The 15,323-nt window shown below is 43.3% G+C and overlaps 1 protein-coding gene across 1 annotated transcript in view; it reads left to right on the forward strand.

Moving 5' to 3' along the window:
* LOC115140604 (uncharacterized) overlaps positions 1-15,323 on the forward strand; it is an 82,510-nt gene that overhangs the window by 47,510 nt on the left and 19,677 nt on the right. The window contains exons 43-64 of the mRNA XM_065021814.1: positions 2,069-2,158; positions 2,485-2,580; positions 2,776-2,847; positions 2,929-3,024; positions 3,312-3,458; positions 3,583-3,737; positions 3,866-4,004; positions 4,380-4,395; positions 5,271-5,392; positions 6,192-6,274; positions 7,619-7,667; positions 11,036-11,125; positions 11,452-11,547; positions 11,743-11,814; positions 11,896-11,982; positions 12,283-12,429; positions 12,554-12,723; positions 12,838-12,976; positions 13,654-13,748; positions 13,879-14,020; positions 14,190-14,366; positions 15,168-15,250. Coding sequence (XP_064877886.1) covers positions 2,069-2,158; positions 2,485-2,580; positions 2,776-2,847; positions 2,929-3,024; positions 3,312-3,458; positions 3,583-3,737; positions 3,866-4,004; positions 4,380-4,395; positions 5,271-5,392; positions 6,192-6,274; positions 7,619-7,667; positions 11,036-11,125; positions 11,452-11,547; positions 11,743-11,814; positions 11,896-11,982; positions 12,283-12,429; positions 12,554-12,723; positions 12,838-12,976; positions 13,654-13,748; positions 13,879-14,020; positions 14,190-14,366; positions 15,168-15,250 — 2,363 coding nt within the window. The remainder of the gene's footprint in view (positions 1-2,068; positions 2,159-2,484; positions 2,581-2,775; positions 2,848-2,928; positions 3,025-3,311; positions 3,459-3,582; positions 3,738-3,865; positions 4,005-4,379; positions 4,396-5,270; positions 5,393-6,191; positions 6,275-7,618; positions 7,668-11,035; positions 11,126-11,451; positions 11,548-11,742; positions 11,815-11,895; positions 11,983-12,282; positions 12,430-12,553; positions 12,724-12,837; positions 12,977-13,653; positions 13,749-13,878; positions 14,021-14,189; positions 14,367-15,167; positions 15,251-15,323) is intronic.

Consider the following 15,323-nt stretch of genomic DNA (forward strand, 5'->3'; position numbering starts at 1 on the left):
AAGCCTAACCTTGACCATGTGGCATTTAACCTTTAACAGTAAAACAGGGTTTTTTGATCTCACAGATTACAATGACATCTCTCCCCATAGGAATAAATTGCCTGCTCCTCTAAAGTCAACCTGAAGCCTATGTGGGTTATGAATGCCTTATGAACCTGTCTTCAATGACAGTCCATCAGGACACTATGAGGTCTATCTGTGTCGATTCTAAGCTTCCTGAAGCAACCGGAAGTGGTGAAAATCACCCTAAACGTGTTTTTCCATACCCAACCAGCAGTTTGTGATAAATAGTGCATTCAACCCTGTGTAAATCGGTCAGTTCTTAACGTAAACACTTAAAACTCAGGATTCTGTAAAGGCATACCCCAATGAGGATATGTGTTTACTTATAGCTTCCTGTGCCAACCGGAAGTCCCATAATTGGTGTCACAGGGCCTGTTTCGAAGGGTTAAAAAAGTCAGATCTTTCCAAAACTTGATATGTGTGATTAGGCAACCCCCATTAACTGTAAATCAGTCATTTCTCCCATTAAATTTCAAAGAAAAACTAAATCACAAACACACACACAGCTTGGAAGGAAGGATGTATTGGGGTGCGTAGAGACATACATTGCCTGCATTAGTTAACCTTGTTCGAACTATTAAAGAACCGTAAGTCGGACCGAGAAACAGCCTCGTACATTTGCAATAACTTTAATTCATTTTTGCATCATGAAAATTACGACATTTAGAAATGTCCCAGAGTCGCAAGACTGGGTGCAATGCGACCGCCTCGGCCCATATAGACGGACCCCAACGTTTCCGTCCGATATCTCATTCAAGGACCCCGTAGCAAGGCATGGAAAAAAGTGGATTTTCAGCACGAATTAGGGTCTTGCTCGGGCACCAAATGACCTATCGAGCTGAAACTTGGGATTCGGGGTGGCCTCAGCTAGGCCTACAGATAACATCAGAACTGGACCCGCAGCTAGAACGTAACTACGTGTTTTACATTTTTATTATGGTTTGAACAGAAGGGCGTTATGAATTTTGGGCCAGCTCTGAAGTATGTGATAGTTGGCTACTAAACGATTTGGAAAAAGTGGGTTTGGTGTCAGTTTGGTGTCAGAATGATATCTAATTGACTGATGGACGGTGACTTGCTGGTGACTATTGTCCATTTGCAATATGTTTAAACAGTGAGGTACCATCACCAAAGTGACATTCTGAAATCAACACAACAAGTGATGGAAAGGAACAACTATCACTGCCCGGCCATCCTGTGTTCATCAGGCCAGTCAATTTTGCATTTCTGCAGGATTTTTGAGCATGTCAAATTCGAGATGGTACATGGCAAATGGACATAACATCCTGATTTGGCATTTTCAAATCTTTCATATTGCATTTGGACATTTCTTATGCCATTTGGCCCAAAAAAAGTGACTTTTGACTTCCTATATTGCAAATGGACAAAACATGTGCCTTATGCACAAGTAAAAACACATTTAAAAAATATGATAATAAAAGTTGACAAAAGTATATTCTACAGTTCTTACACATGATTAATTGATTAAAAAAATCGAAAGAATTTCGAAAAACGGTCCAGAAAGCACTTTTTTAAGGGGGTGATAAGTTTTAGATTTTTTTTCTCACTTTTTCAAAATTTTACTTTTGGATGTTGACTTGTGTTACATTTGCAATATGAAAAACCACAGTGGAGCGCACTCGCCACCTGTTGGATTTTTAAAGTGTTACACATGGCATTTGCCATATGGCATTTGCAATCAACTTTGAACGAAACGACGCCGAATTGAGTGGTATTGGATACCGTGTATATGGTTTGTCCAGTGCCAATGACTTCCCATTCATTTTTGTCCATTTCAGGGGGGTGTTCCCTTACTTTTATTACTTGCAGGCCTAATGTCAGGTCAAACTCCCTTTTATTACTTGCAGGCCTAATATCAGGTCAAGGCCATCATGTTGCTTCAATATAGCTTTTGATTGAGAGGCTAAGCTTAGCTTTATTTCCCCCCTTTATTTTATTGTGCTACATGTGTAAACAGGCTATTGGGTATATTTCTCTATTCCAGTGGTACACTCTGAATGATGTGAAGTCAGGTCGTCTTCACCTGGTACTGGAATGGGTACCAACAGTATCACAACCAGACAGACTGAATAAGGTCAGTTCCACTCCTCCTTTTTTCAGTTTCTTCGTCTCTCATTTCTCAATCCAATTTTCTTTCACTATGCGTTTAGTTCAACAATTTCTCTCCTCCCTCCCTATCATACAATGACGTATTCCTAGAACTCTTTATGCAAAAGACCATAACCCATGAGGCATAAGATTTTACATGTTAGTCATTTATCCAGAGTGACTTTGAACCAGAGACCTTTCGGTTACTGGCCCAACGATCTTAACCGCTAGGCTACCTGACGCCCATAACAGAGCACAACATTATTATTGCAAGATGTGTTTCAAATGAACTATTTTCTCCCAATGTTCCAGGTGCTGCAGCTGCAGTCTCTCCAGGCCTACCAGAACAAGGCTGTTCCCTCTGCTGCTCTGCTCTTCGTCTACATGGACAGAGCCCACTCACTGCCCGTGAGTCACCTCTGCCCTTTCACCACTTCACCTCAGACACTGCCACTTTGAACATTTGAACTCTGGCTATGTGTTGTTGTCTAGTTTTGCAGCTGTGATATGGGTTATGCACAGATGTTGGTTTATTTTGTCTAGTTGCTCACAATCAGTGTTTGATTTTGACTGTTGTATCGTGTGGTCTCTGTGTGATCCTAGTTGAAGAAGAGTGGGAAGGAGCCAAAGGCTGGAGCTGAGCTTGTTCTGGGAGAGACAACGTATAGAACCAAGGTGAGGCAGTATCCTTAGAGCTGAAATGCATGACTTGTTATTGGATCTGCCGTGAAAGTCAACTTCTCTGTCTCTCTGAAGGTATGTGATCGACCAACTCCCCCAATGGGAAGAGGCTTTCTACTTCCTGGTTCGAGACCCCAGAGAGGAGATTCTCATAGTGAAGGTGAGAGTTCAGTCTGCTTCAGGATGGAGTCACTAAACATGGATAATGTTTAATTAAAACATAATGTCACTCACTGTAAACATCTTGCACAGTCTCTGTTAAATGCAATTCATCCACACAAATCTCCCGACAGGGATATAAACCAATTTGTGCACAAAATTTGAGAGAAGTAAGCTTTTGTGCGTATGGACATTTTCGGGCTCTTTTATTTCAGCTCTTGAAACATGGAACCAACACTTTACATGTTGCCTTTATGTTTATGTTCAGTGTAATTCCCTCTTTATTTATCTTTCTCTAGCTCTCCAGTGCTTGGGATCAGGCGATGGGTTCTCTGGTGGTACCAGTCAGAGAGCTGCTGTCAGAACCAGATCTGGTCCTGGATCAGTGGCTGAGTCTGGATGGAGCCTCACCTGACAGTCAGATTCTACTGAGGGCTGAGCTTAAGGTGAGACACATTCACAAACATGTACCAACAATCAACGTTTTGGAGTGTGGGACAAAATGTGCACAGCCTATACAAAGCGCCGCATTATGTACTTTAACCGCACTCTCCATGTTTTTGTTCACAGATCCTGAACTCGAAGATGACTGAGGGTGTTGGGGTACCACAAGGCTCTGCCTCAGGTCCAGAAATGATTATGAGTGGGAGTTACAGTGAGGAGAAGGAACAAATTACCATTGAGCAGCCAGTTACTGCAACAATTGGGAGAAGCAACACAGTGAGGTGCCCTCTGAGGAGTGAGTTTTTGGCCCTTCCCAATATTAAAATAGTTCAATTGCAGTTATACATTTATTGCAAATTGTATGCAAATGATAAAACCCTTAAGTATATGTCTCTCTGTGTGTTTTCAGATCTGTTGCAGTCTCCAGCCAACCCTCTATCTCTGAACCTGAGGAAGCAGAGGTGGTCTTTGAGGTCCCCAAAGAAGACCCCAGTCCTCCTGAGACACTCCCACCACACACCACCCCTGACCCCAGCTTTGATACTGAGGTGGGATACAGTGTATGGGTGTCTCTGTATGCGTAATCCCTCGTGGGCAGATTCTGCATGTAGACTGAAAAATCAGTTTAGCCATAATGGTATATGTGAGATAACGAGCAGCAGTAGTTCCAGTCTTTGGGTTTTTGTCACTGGTTATTTGGACATATCAGATTTGGCGAAGGCAGTGCTTAAACAGCTTTACTTCGAGTGCTTCATGCGTTTGCCCACATGGAATTGGAAGGGGGGTGCCTTGGCTGACAGTTTCCTTTTGTAAGGGTGTGGACTTGAAAACTGCCAGATCACTCCATTTTTAACACATATAGACCCAGTAGTTAATTCACGCCGATTACCAAATTATGCAAGATTTTATTTCTGTGTTAACAGTTAGCCGAAGCGGCAGGTAACCTAGCAGTTAAGAGCGTTGGGTCAGTAACCGATAGGTCGCTGGTTCGGACCCCTGAAATGACTAGGTGAAATATTTGTTGATGTGCCCTTAAGCAAGGCACTTAACCCTAATTTCTCCTGCAAGTCGCTTCTGGATAAGAGCATCTGCTAAATACCAACAACAAAAAACAATAATTGATGTATTCATGAGACATGTTATAATTGGTTTTGATAGGAATTGCATGGCAGGGGAAAAGGATTGACTGCAGGTGTAAGCATTGGAATGTGTTTTTGACCAACAGATAGAGGAGCCAGAAGAAACTGAGGAACCTATCACCCAACTGTCAGTCACAGCAGACACTGAGGAGCTCCAACCCTGGCAGGGACCAACGGCAGGGTGAGCTCCATTCAACAACAGATCCACAGAGCTTTGCATGTACACTGACTTTGCATTGATAATCTTCAGTGTGGGAAGCAGCTATCAACATGCTGTGTGTGTGTGTGTGTGTTCCTTTATGAATATTCAGATCTGTTACAGAGGACATTGCCAGAGCTACAGTGTCTAGCCTTCCTTCTGTGTCTGTACCTGAGGAAGCTGAGGTCATGCCTGATGTCATCCCTGAAACACGCCCTCCTCACACTACCCCTCACCCAAGTTTTGGCACTGAGGTGGGTGCTTTACTGAAGGGACTATAAAAATGATTTATACTACCAAGAACAAAAGTTCAAATTGAATAAAAAATATCTCAAGACCTTATATTGTTTGTATTTTGAGAATGCTAGGATGCCTTCAAAAAGGTTATAGTGTGCCACTGCAGTTCTGTTGTTTGTCCTGTAGGGGTGCTGAGAATCCATGTACTGGAGGCCCAGGATCTGGTTGCCATGGATAAGCTGATGGGGGCCTGAAGAAGGGCAAGAGTGACCCCTATGTCAAGATCAATATCGGAGTGGTCAAGTTTAAGAGTCATGTGATCAAGGAGAACCTCAACCCCACCTGGAACGAGATGTTTGAGGTATGGAGGACTTGTAGTTTATTCAATTAATCTCTGTCGGCTGTTGGAACTGTGTGCCCATTTAGATGAGCGGTAAAAGGGATTGTGCTGTACTGAAGAAAGTAAAAGCAATGCGTGTTAGGACAGACTTTTGATCTTTTTTACAATTACTGTATTTGGAGGGCTTCTCTCATGTAAGAATATATCTGAGACATCTAGAAGTGTGTGCCTTTGCTACCTTTAAATAAAAAAATAAAATACATTTTACCCCCTTTTCACCCCAATTTCGTGGTATCCAATTGTTAGTAATTACTATCTTGTCTCATTGCTACAACTCCCGTACGGGCTCAGGAGAGATGAAGATCGAAAGCCATGCGTCCTCCGAAACACAACCCAACTAAGCCGCACTACTTCTTAACACAGCGCGCCTCCAACCCGAAGCCAGCCGCACCAATGTGTCGGAGGAAACACTGTGCACCTGGCGACCTTGGTTAGCGCGCACTGCGCCCGGCCCGCCACAGGAGTTGCTGGTGCGCGATGAGACAAGGATATCCCTACCGGCCAAACCCTCCCTAACCCGGACGATGCTAGGCCAATTGTGTGTCGCCCACCGACCTCCTGGTCGCGGCCGGCTGCGACAGAGTCTGGGTCCGAACCCAGAGTCTCTGGTGGCACAGCTAGCGCTGCGATGCAGTGCCCTAGACCACTGTGCCACCCGGGAGGACCTTTGCTAGCTTTCTGCCTTAATAACATGTAATAGTATTATTTATGTGTAGTTTTGTTGTTATTGATCTTCCCTGACATATGTGTGTTTCCCCAGACGGTGCTGAACCCCCAGGCTGGTCAGGAGGTCCAGGTAGAGCTGTATGATAAAGACATGGATGCGGATGACTTCCTGGGAAGGTGTGTTGTGACTGGCCCAACTATACACCAGTAACCTGCTATTGATAGTTAAGGAATACATCCCAAAGAGCACCCTATTACCTGTATAGTGCACAACGTTTGACCAGAGTTGTATTTTGTATTTATTAAGAATCCCCATTAGCTGCTGCCAAGGCAACAGCTACTCTTCCTGATGTCCAGCAAAATTAAGGCAGTTATACATTTTAAAAACTTTACAATACATTCATAACAGATTTTACAACATATTAAGTGTGCGCCCTCAGGCCTCTACTCTACTACCACTTATCTATAACACAAAATCCATGTGTACATGTGTGTATAGTGCGTATGTTATTGTGTGTTTTTATGCATGTGTCTGTTTGTTGCTTCACAGTCCCCACAGTTCCGTAAGGTATATTTTGATCTGTTTTTTAAATCTAATTTTACTGCTGGCATGAGTTACTTGATGTGGAATTGAATTCCATGTAGTCATGGCTCTTGTGTAGTACTGTGCGCCACCCATAGTCTGTTTTGGACTTGGGGACTGTGAAGAGACCTCTGGTGGAATGTCTTGTGAGGTATACATGGGTGTCAAAGCTGTGTGCCAGTAGTTCAAAGAGACAGCTCGGTGCATTCAACCACCCCTCAAAGCCTGGCTCCTCTCTAGTTTTCTTCCTAGGTTCCTGCCTTTCTAAGGAGTTTTTCCTAGCCACTGTACTTCTACATCTGCATTGCTTGCTGTTTGAGGTTTTAGGCTGGGTTTCTGTATAGCACTTTGTGACATGATGTAAAAAGGGCTTTATAAATACATTTGATTGATTGATGTCAATACCTCTCACAAATACAAGTAGTGATGTAGTCAATCTCTCCTCCACTTTGAGCTAGGAGAGATTGACATTAATGTTAGCTCTCTGTGTTCATCCAAAGGCCAGCCATGCTGCCCTGTTCTGAGCCAATTGCAATTTTCCTAAGTCCCTCTTTATATCCTCCTTGTAATGCAAGCTTTGTTTCCAGAAGGTATCAAAATGGTCAATAAATGAGTTATATGGGCCCTGGTTAAAAGTAGTGCACTAAATAGGGAATAGGGTGATGTTTGGGACGCACTCAAAATAAGACTTACATTTTCATGCACTTTGGTCTCATGGTGGTTGAAATATAAGACATGGTTCTACTTTTCTACTTTCACATATCAAAGATATATATTTATAAAATGTTCACAAGAATGCAATTCCTTTTGAAATGTTGCCAAAGCATCTGTTTTATGTGTGTGTGTGTGTGTGTGTGTGTGTGTGTGTGTGTGTGTGTGTGTGTGTGTGTGTGTGTGTGTGTGTGTGTGTGTGTGTGTGTGTGTGTGTGTTTTTGTAGGTTTATGATGAGGCTGAGTGATGTCATCAGTTCCCAGTACACAGACCAGGTGAGTCAGTGTATTGAGATATTTACTTCTCTTTCTAGCCTGACTTCCATGGGGCACTCCCATACCTTAAGGGAACATTTTGACATTCGCCATATGGTTAGTGAGACCGACCACATTGCGAATGTACGGTCCCTTACTAGACGTCCAAAAACGTTTGTAAAATTCGCGTCGGGCTGTGCGGCAGGGCCGGATCTTCCGGGAAGTCATCAAACTCTCTCTCTCGGACATTCGGTTTCCGTTTTATAAAATAATACAATTTTGGTCATTTTTCCTCTGTCCCGGTAAATCCCACAAGAGGCGAATGCAATCATATTGCAAATGTACAAAACATCACGAATCACGACGTGGCCTTATCTCCTAAACGGAAAATATTTTGAAGCCGAAACTTGGTGAGCAATAGGTTTGGCATAATGGGCAGTTGGCCCCGAACAAGATGGCGTCTAGGCCTCAACGGTTTTTGAGTTATGGCCATTTTTCTGGGATTAAAGGTCCAAAATGAAAATAGAGCCATAATTTTTCCGCTTCACGTCAACGTCAAGGAACCACCGGTGTCAATAAAAAAAAGAAACAGCCATTTATCTATCGTCATTTAAATTAAGAGAAATCGTACAATGTCAAATTGGCGATGTTCAAAAATAGTTTTTTTTTTTTTTTTAAACAGTTACGGATCCAGTTGCAGCGTGTTCATACAAATCTTTTTAAAGTGTGCTTGAGCTCTGTGAGATTTCTGTGATTTTCTGAAATAACACACACTCACTAAACCCTCCGTAAATAAGTCAGTTCTTAACATAAAGACTTAAAACTCAAAATTCTATAATTGCCTACCCCAAGGAGGATATTTGTTCACTTTCAGCTTCCTGTGTAAACCGGAAGTGCCTTAAAATGGTGTCACAGGTGCTGTTTCCAAGGGTTAAAAAGGTCAGATCTTTTCAAAACTTCATATGTGTGATTAGGCAACCCCCATGAACTGTAAGTCAGTAATTTCTCCCAACAGATGTCAAAGAAAAGCTCTCTCACACACACACATACACAAACACACAGCAAGGATGGAGTGACAAAGTGCCGTGCTTAAAGACACACAAAGCCTGCAATGGCATTTCCATATTCTCTAGGCCGTGCCGAGTTCAACGAGATGCCCCGCTTGACCGCAGCTCGCTCTGAGTGCAGCGACCGTGAAAAAAGTAGGCCCAAAATTAAGCCTGGCCCTAAATGTAATTTGCTTTTGGGTGACAGTGAGAGAACCGTTAGGGTGAGAAGCACAATTCGACCTCAGGTATGATCCTGAGGTCCTCCCGATCTGTGCAAGCCTAACCTTGACCATGTGGCATTTAACCTTTAACAGTAAAACAGGGTTTTTTGATCTCACAGATTACAATGACATCTCTCCCCATAGGAATAAATTGCCTGCTCCTCTAAAGTCAACCTGAAGCCTATGTGGGTTATGAATGCCTTATGAACCTGTCTTCAATGACAGTCCATCAGGACACTATGAGGTCTATCTGTGTCGATTCTAAGCTTCCTGAAGCAACCGGAAGTGGTGAAAATCACCTAAACGTGTTTTCCATACCCAACCAGCAGTTTGTGATAAATAGTGCATTCAACCCTGTGTAAATCGGTCAGTTCTTAACGTAAACACTTAAAACTCAGGATTCTGTAAAGGCATACCCCAATGAGGATATGTGTTTACTTATAGCTTCCTGTGCCAACCGGAAGTCCCATAATTGGTGTCACAGGGCCTGTTTCGAAGGGTTAAAAAAGTCAGATCTTTCCAAAACTTGATATGTGTGATTAGGCAACCCCCATTAACTGTAAATCAGTCATTTCTCCCATTAAATTTCAAAGAAAAACTAAATCACAAACACACACACAGCTTGGAAGGAAGGATGTATTGGGGTGCGTAGAGACATACATTGCCTGCATTAGTTAACCTTGTTCGAACTATTAAAGAACCGTAAGTCGGACCGAGAAACAGCCTCGTACATTTGCAATAACTTTAATTCATTTTTGCATCATGAAAATTACGACATTTAGAAATGTCCCAGAGTCGCAAGACTGGGTGCAATGCGACCGCCTCGGCCCATATAGACGGACCCCAACGTTTCCGTCCGATATCTCATTCAAGGACCCCGTAGCAAGGCATGGAAAAAAGTGGATTTTCAGCACGAATTAGGGTCTTGCTCGGGCACCAAATGACCTATCGAGCTGAAACTTGGGATTCGGGTGGCCTCAGCTAGGCCTACAGATAACATCAGAACTGGACCCGCAGCTAGAACGTAACTACGTGTTTTACATTTTTATTATGGTTTGAACAGAAGGGCGTTATGAATTTTGGGCCAGCTCTGAAGTATGTGATAGTTGGCTACTAAACGATTTGGAAAAAGTGGGTTTGGTGTCAGTTTGGTGTCAGAATGATATCTAATTGACTGATGGACGGTGACTTGCTGGTGACTATTGTCCATTTGCAATATGTTTAAACAGTGAGGTACCATCACCAAAGTGACATTCTGAAATCAACACAACAAGTGATGGAAAGGAACAACTATCACTGCCCGGCCATCCTGTGTTCATCAGGCCAGTCAATTTTGCATTTCTGCAGGATTTTTGAGCATGTCAAATTCGAGATGGTACATGGCAAATGGACATAACATCCTGATTTGGCATTTTCAAATCTTTCATATTGCATTTGGACATTTCTTATGCCATTTGGCCCAAAAAAAGTGACTTTTGACTTCCTATATTGCAAATGGACAAAACATGTGCCTTATGCACAAGTAAAAACACATTTAAAAAATATGATAATAAAAGTTGACAAAAGTATATTCTACAGTTCTTACACATGATTAATTGATTAAAAAAATCGAAAGAATTTCGAAAAACGGTCCAGAAAGCACTTTTTTAAGGGGGTGATAAGTTTTAGATTTTTTTTCTCACTTTTTCAAAATTTTACTTTTGGATGTTGACTTGTGTTACATTTGCAATATGAAAAACCACAGTGGAGCGCACTCGCCACCTGTTGGATTTTTAAAGTGTTACACATGGCATTTGCCATATGGCATTTGCAATCAACTTTGAACGAAACGACGCCGAATTGAGTGGTATTGGATACCGTGTATATGGTTTGTCCAGTGCCAATGACTTCCCATTCATTTTTGTCCATTTCAGGGGGGTGTTCCCTTACTTTTATTACTTGCAGGCCTAATGTCAGGTCAAACTCCCTTTTATTACTTGCAGGCCTAATATCAGGTCAAGGCCATCATGTTGCTTCAATATAGCTTTTGATTGAGAGGCTAAGCTTAGCTTTATTTCCCCCCTTTATTTTATTGTGCTACATGTGTAAACAGGCTATTGGGTATATTTCTCTATTCCAGTGGTACACTCTGAATGATGTGAAGTCAGGTCGTCTTCACCTGGTACTGGAATGGGTACCAACAGTATCACAACCAGACAGACTGAATAAGGTCAGTTCCACTCCTCCTTTTTTCAGTTTCTTCGTCTCTCATTTCTCAATCCAATTTTCTTTCACTATGCGTTTAGTTCAACAATTTCTCTCCTCCCTCCCTATCATACAATGACGTATTCCTAGAACTCTTTATGCAAAAGACCATAACCCATGAGGCATAAGATTTTACATGTTAGTCATTTATCCAGAGTGACTTTGAACCAGAGACCTTTCGGTTACTGGCCCAACGATCTTAACCGCTAGGCTACCTGACGCCCATAACAGAGCACAACATTATTATTGCAAGATGTGTTTCAAATGAACTATTTTCTCCCAATGTTCCAGGTGCTGCAGCTGCAGTCTCTCCAGGCCTACCAGAACAAGGCTGTTCCCTCTGCTGCTCTGCTCTTCGTCTACATGGACAGAGCCCACTCACTGCCCGTGAGTCACCTCTGCCCTTTCACCACTTCACCTCAGACACTGCCACTTTGAACATTTGAACTCTGGCTATGTGTTGTTGTCTAGTTTTGCAGCTGTGATATGGGTTATGCACAGATGTTGGTTTATTTTGTCTAGTTGCTCACAATCAGTGTTTGATTTTGACTGTTGTATCGTGTGGTCTCTGTGTGATCCTAGTTGAAGAAGAGTGGGAAGGAGCCAAAGGCTGGAGCTGAGCTTGTTCTGGGAGAGACAACGTATAGAACCAAGGTGAGGCAGTATCCTTAGAGCTGAAATGCATGACTTGTTATTGGATCTGCCGTGAAAGTCAACTTCTCTGTCTCTCTGAAGGTATGTGATCGTACCAACTCCCCCCAATGGGAAGAGGCTTTCTACTTCCTGGTTCGAGACCCCAGAGAGGAGATTCTCATAGTGAAGGTGAGAGTTCAGTCTGCTTCAGGATGGAGTCACTAAACATGGATAATGTTTAATTAAAACATAATGTCACTCACTGTAAACATCTTGCACAGTCTCTGTTAAATGCAATTCATCCACACAAATCTCCCGACAGGGATATAAACCAATTTGTGCACAAAATTTGAGAGAAGTAAGCTTTTTGTGCGTATGGACATTTTCGGGGCTCTTTTATTTCAGCTCTTGAAACATGGAACCAACACTTTACATGTTGCCTTTATGTTTATGTTCAGTGTAATTCCCTCTTTATTTATCTTTCTCTAGCTCTCCAGTGCTTGGGATCAGGCGATGGGTTCTCTGGTGGTACCAGTCAGAGAGCTGCTGTCAGAACCAGATCTGGTCCTGGATCAGTGGCTGAGTCTGGATGGAGCCTCACCTGACAGTCAGATTCTACTGAGGGCTGAGCTTAAGGTGAGACACATTCACAAACATGTACCAACAATCAACGTTTTGGAGTGTGGGACAAAATGTGCACAGCCTATACAAAGCGCCGCATTATGTACTTTAACCGCACTCTCCATGTTTTTGTTCACAGATCCTGAACTCGAAGATGACTGAGGGTGTTGGGGTACCACAAGGCTCTGCCTCAGGTCCAGAAATGATTATGAGTGGGAGTTACAGTGAGGAGAAGGAACAAATTACCATTGAGCAGCCAGTTACTGCAACAATTGGGGAGAAGCAACACAGTGAGGTGCCCTCTGAGGAGTGAGTTTTTGGCCCTTCCCAATATTAAAATAGTTCAATTGCAGTTATACATTTATTGCAAATTGTATGCAAATGATAAAACCCTTAAGTATATGTCTCTCTGTGTGTTTTCAGATCTGTTGCAGTCTCCAGCCAACCCTCTATCTCTGAACCTGAGGAAGCAGAGGTGGTCTTTGAGGTCCCCAAAGAAGACCCCAGTCCTCCTGAGACACTCCCACCACACACCACCCCTGACCCCAGCTTTGATACTGAGGTGGGATACAGTGTATGGGTGTCTCTGTATGCGTAATCCCTCGTGGGCAGATTCTGCATGTAGACTGAAAAATCAGTTTAGCCATAATGGTATATGTGAGATAACGAGCAGCAGTAGTTCCAGTCTTTGGGTTTTTGTCACTGGTTATTTGGACATATCAGGATTTGGCGAAGGCAGTGCTTAAACAGCTTTACTTCGAGTGCTTCATGCGTTTGCCCACATGGAATTGGAAGGGGGTGCCTTGGCTGACAGTTTCCTTTTGTAAGGGTGTGGACTTAGAAAACTGCCAGATCACTCCATTTTTAACACATATAGACCCAGTAGTTAATTCACGCCGATTACCAAATTATGCAAGATTTTATTTCTGTGTTAACAGTTAGCCGAGCGGCAGGTAACCTAGCAGTTAAGAGCGTTGGGTCAGTAACCGATAGGTCGCTGGTTCGGACCCCTGAAATGACTAGGTGAAATATTTGTTGATGTGCCCTTAAGCAAGGCACTTAACCCTAATTTCTCCTGCAAGTCGCTCTGGATAAGAGCATCTGCTAAATACCAACAACAAAAAAACAATAATTGATGTATTCATGAGACATGTTATAATTGGTTTTGATAGGAATTGCATGGCAGGGGAAAAGGATTGACTGCAGGTGTAAGCATTGGAATGTGTTTTTGACCAACAGATAGAGGAGCCAGAAGAAACTGAGGAACCTATCACCCAACTGTCAGTCACAGCAGACACTGAGGAGCTCCAACCCTGGCAGGGACCAACGGCAGGGTGAGCTCCATTCAACAACAGATCCACAGAGCTTTGCATGTACACTGACTTTGCATTGATAATCTTCAGTGTGGGAAGCAGCTATCAACATGCTGTGTGTGTGTGTGTGTGTTCCTTTATGAATATTCAGATCTGTTACAGAGGACATTGCCAGAGCTACAGTGTCTAGCCTTCCTTCTGTGTCTGTACCTGAGGAAGCTGAGGTCATGCCTGATGTCATCCCTGAAACACGCCCTCCTCACACTACCCCTCACCCAAGTTTTGGCACTGAGGTGGGTGCTTTACTGAAGGGACTATAAAAATGATTTATACTACCAAGAACAAAAGTTCAAATTGAATAAAAAATATCTCAAGACCTTATATTGTTTGTATTTTGAGAATGCTAGGATGCCTTCAAAAAGGTTATAGTGTGCCACTGCAGTTCTGTTGTTTGTCCTGTAGGGGGTGCTGAGAATCCATGTACTGGAGGCCCAGGATCTGGTTGCCATGGATAAGCTGATGGGGGGCCTGAAGAAGGGCAAGAGTGACCCCTATGTCAAGATCAATATCGGAGTGGTCAAGTTTAAGAGTCATGTGATCAAGGAGAACCTCAACCCCACCTGGAACGAGATGTTTGAGGTATGGAGGGACTTGTAGTTTATTCAATTAATCTCTGTCGGCTGTTGGAACTGTGTGCCCATTTAGATGAGCGGTAAAAGGGATTGTGCTGTACTGAAGAAAGTAAAAGCAATGCGTGTTAGGACAGACTTTTGATCTTTTTTACAATTACTGTATTTGGAGGGCTTCTCTCATGTAAGAATATATCTGAGACATCTAGAAGTGTGTGCCTTTGCTACCTTTAAATAAAAAAATAAAATACATTTTACCCCCTTTTCACCCCAATTTCGTGGTATCCAATTGTTAGTAATTACTATCTTGTCTCATTGCTACAACTCCCGTACGGGCTCAGGAGAGATGAAGATCGAAAGCCATGCGTCCTCCGAAACACAACCCAACTAAGCCGCACTACTTCTTAACACAGCGCGCCTCCAACCCGAAGCCAGCCGCACCAATGTGTCGGAGGAAACACTGTGCACCTGGCGACCTTGGTTAGCGCGCACTGCGCCCGGCCCGCCACAGGAGTTGCTGGTGCGCGATGAGACAAGGATATCCCTACCGGCCAAACCCTCCCTAACCCGGACGATGCTAGGCCAATTGTGTGTCGCCCCACCGACCTCCTGGTCGCGGCCGGCTGCGACAGAGTCTGGGTCCGAACCCAGAGTCTCTGGTGGCACAGCTAGCGCTGCGATGCAGTGCCCTAGACCACTGTGCCACCCGGGAGGACCTTTGCTAGCTTTCTGCCTTAATAACATGTAATAGTATTATTTATGTGTAGTTTTGTTGTTATTGATCTTCCCTGACATATGTGTGTTTCCCCAGACGGTGCTGAACCCCCAGGCTGGTCAGGAGGTCCAGGTAGAGCTGTATGATAAAGACATGGATGCGGATGACTTCCTGGGAAGGTGTGTTGTGACTGGCCCAACTATACACCAGTAACCTGCTATTGATAGTTAAGGAATACATCCCAAAGAGCAC

The sequence above is a fragment of the Oncorhynchus nerka genome, linkage group LG2 (assembly GCF_034236695.1).
Source record: "Oncorhynchus nerka isolate Pitt River linkage group LG2, Oner_Uvic_2.0, whole genome shotgun sequence".
NCBI lineage: Eukaryota > Metazoa > Chordata > Actinopteri > Salmoniformes > Salmonidae > Oncorhynchus > Oncorhynchus nerka.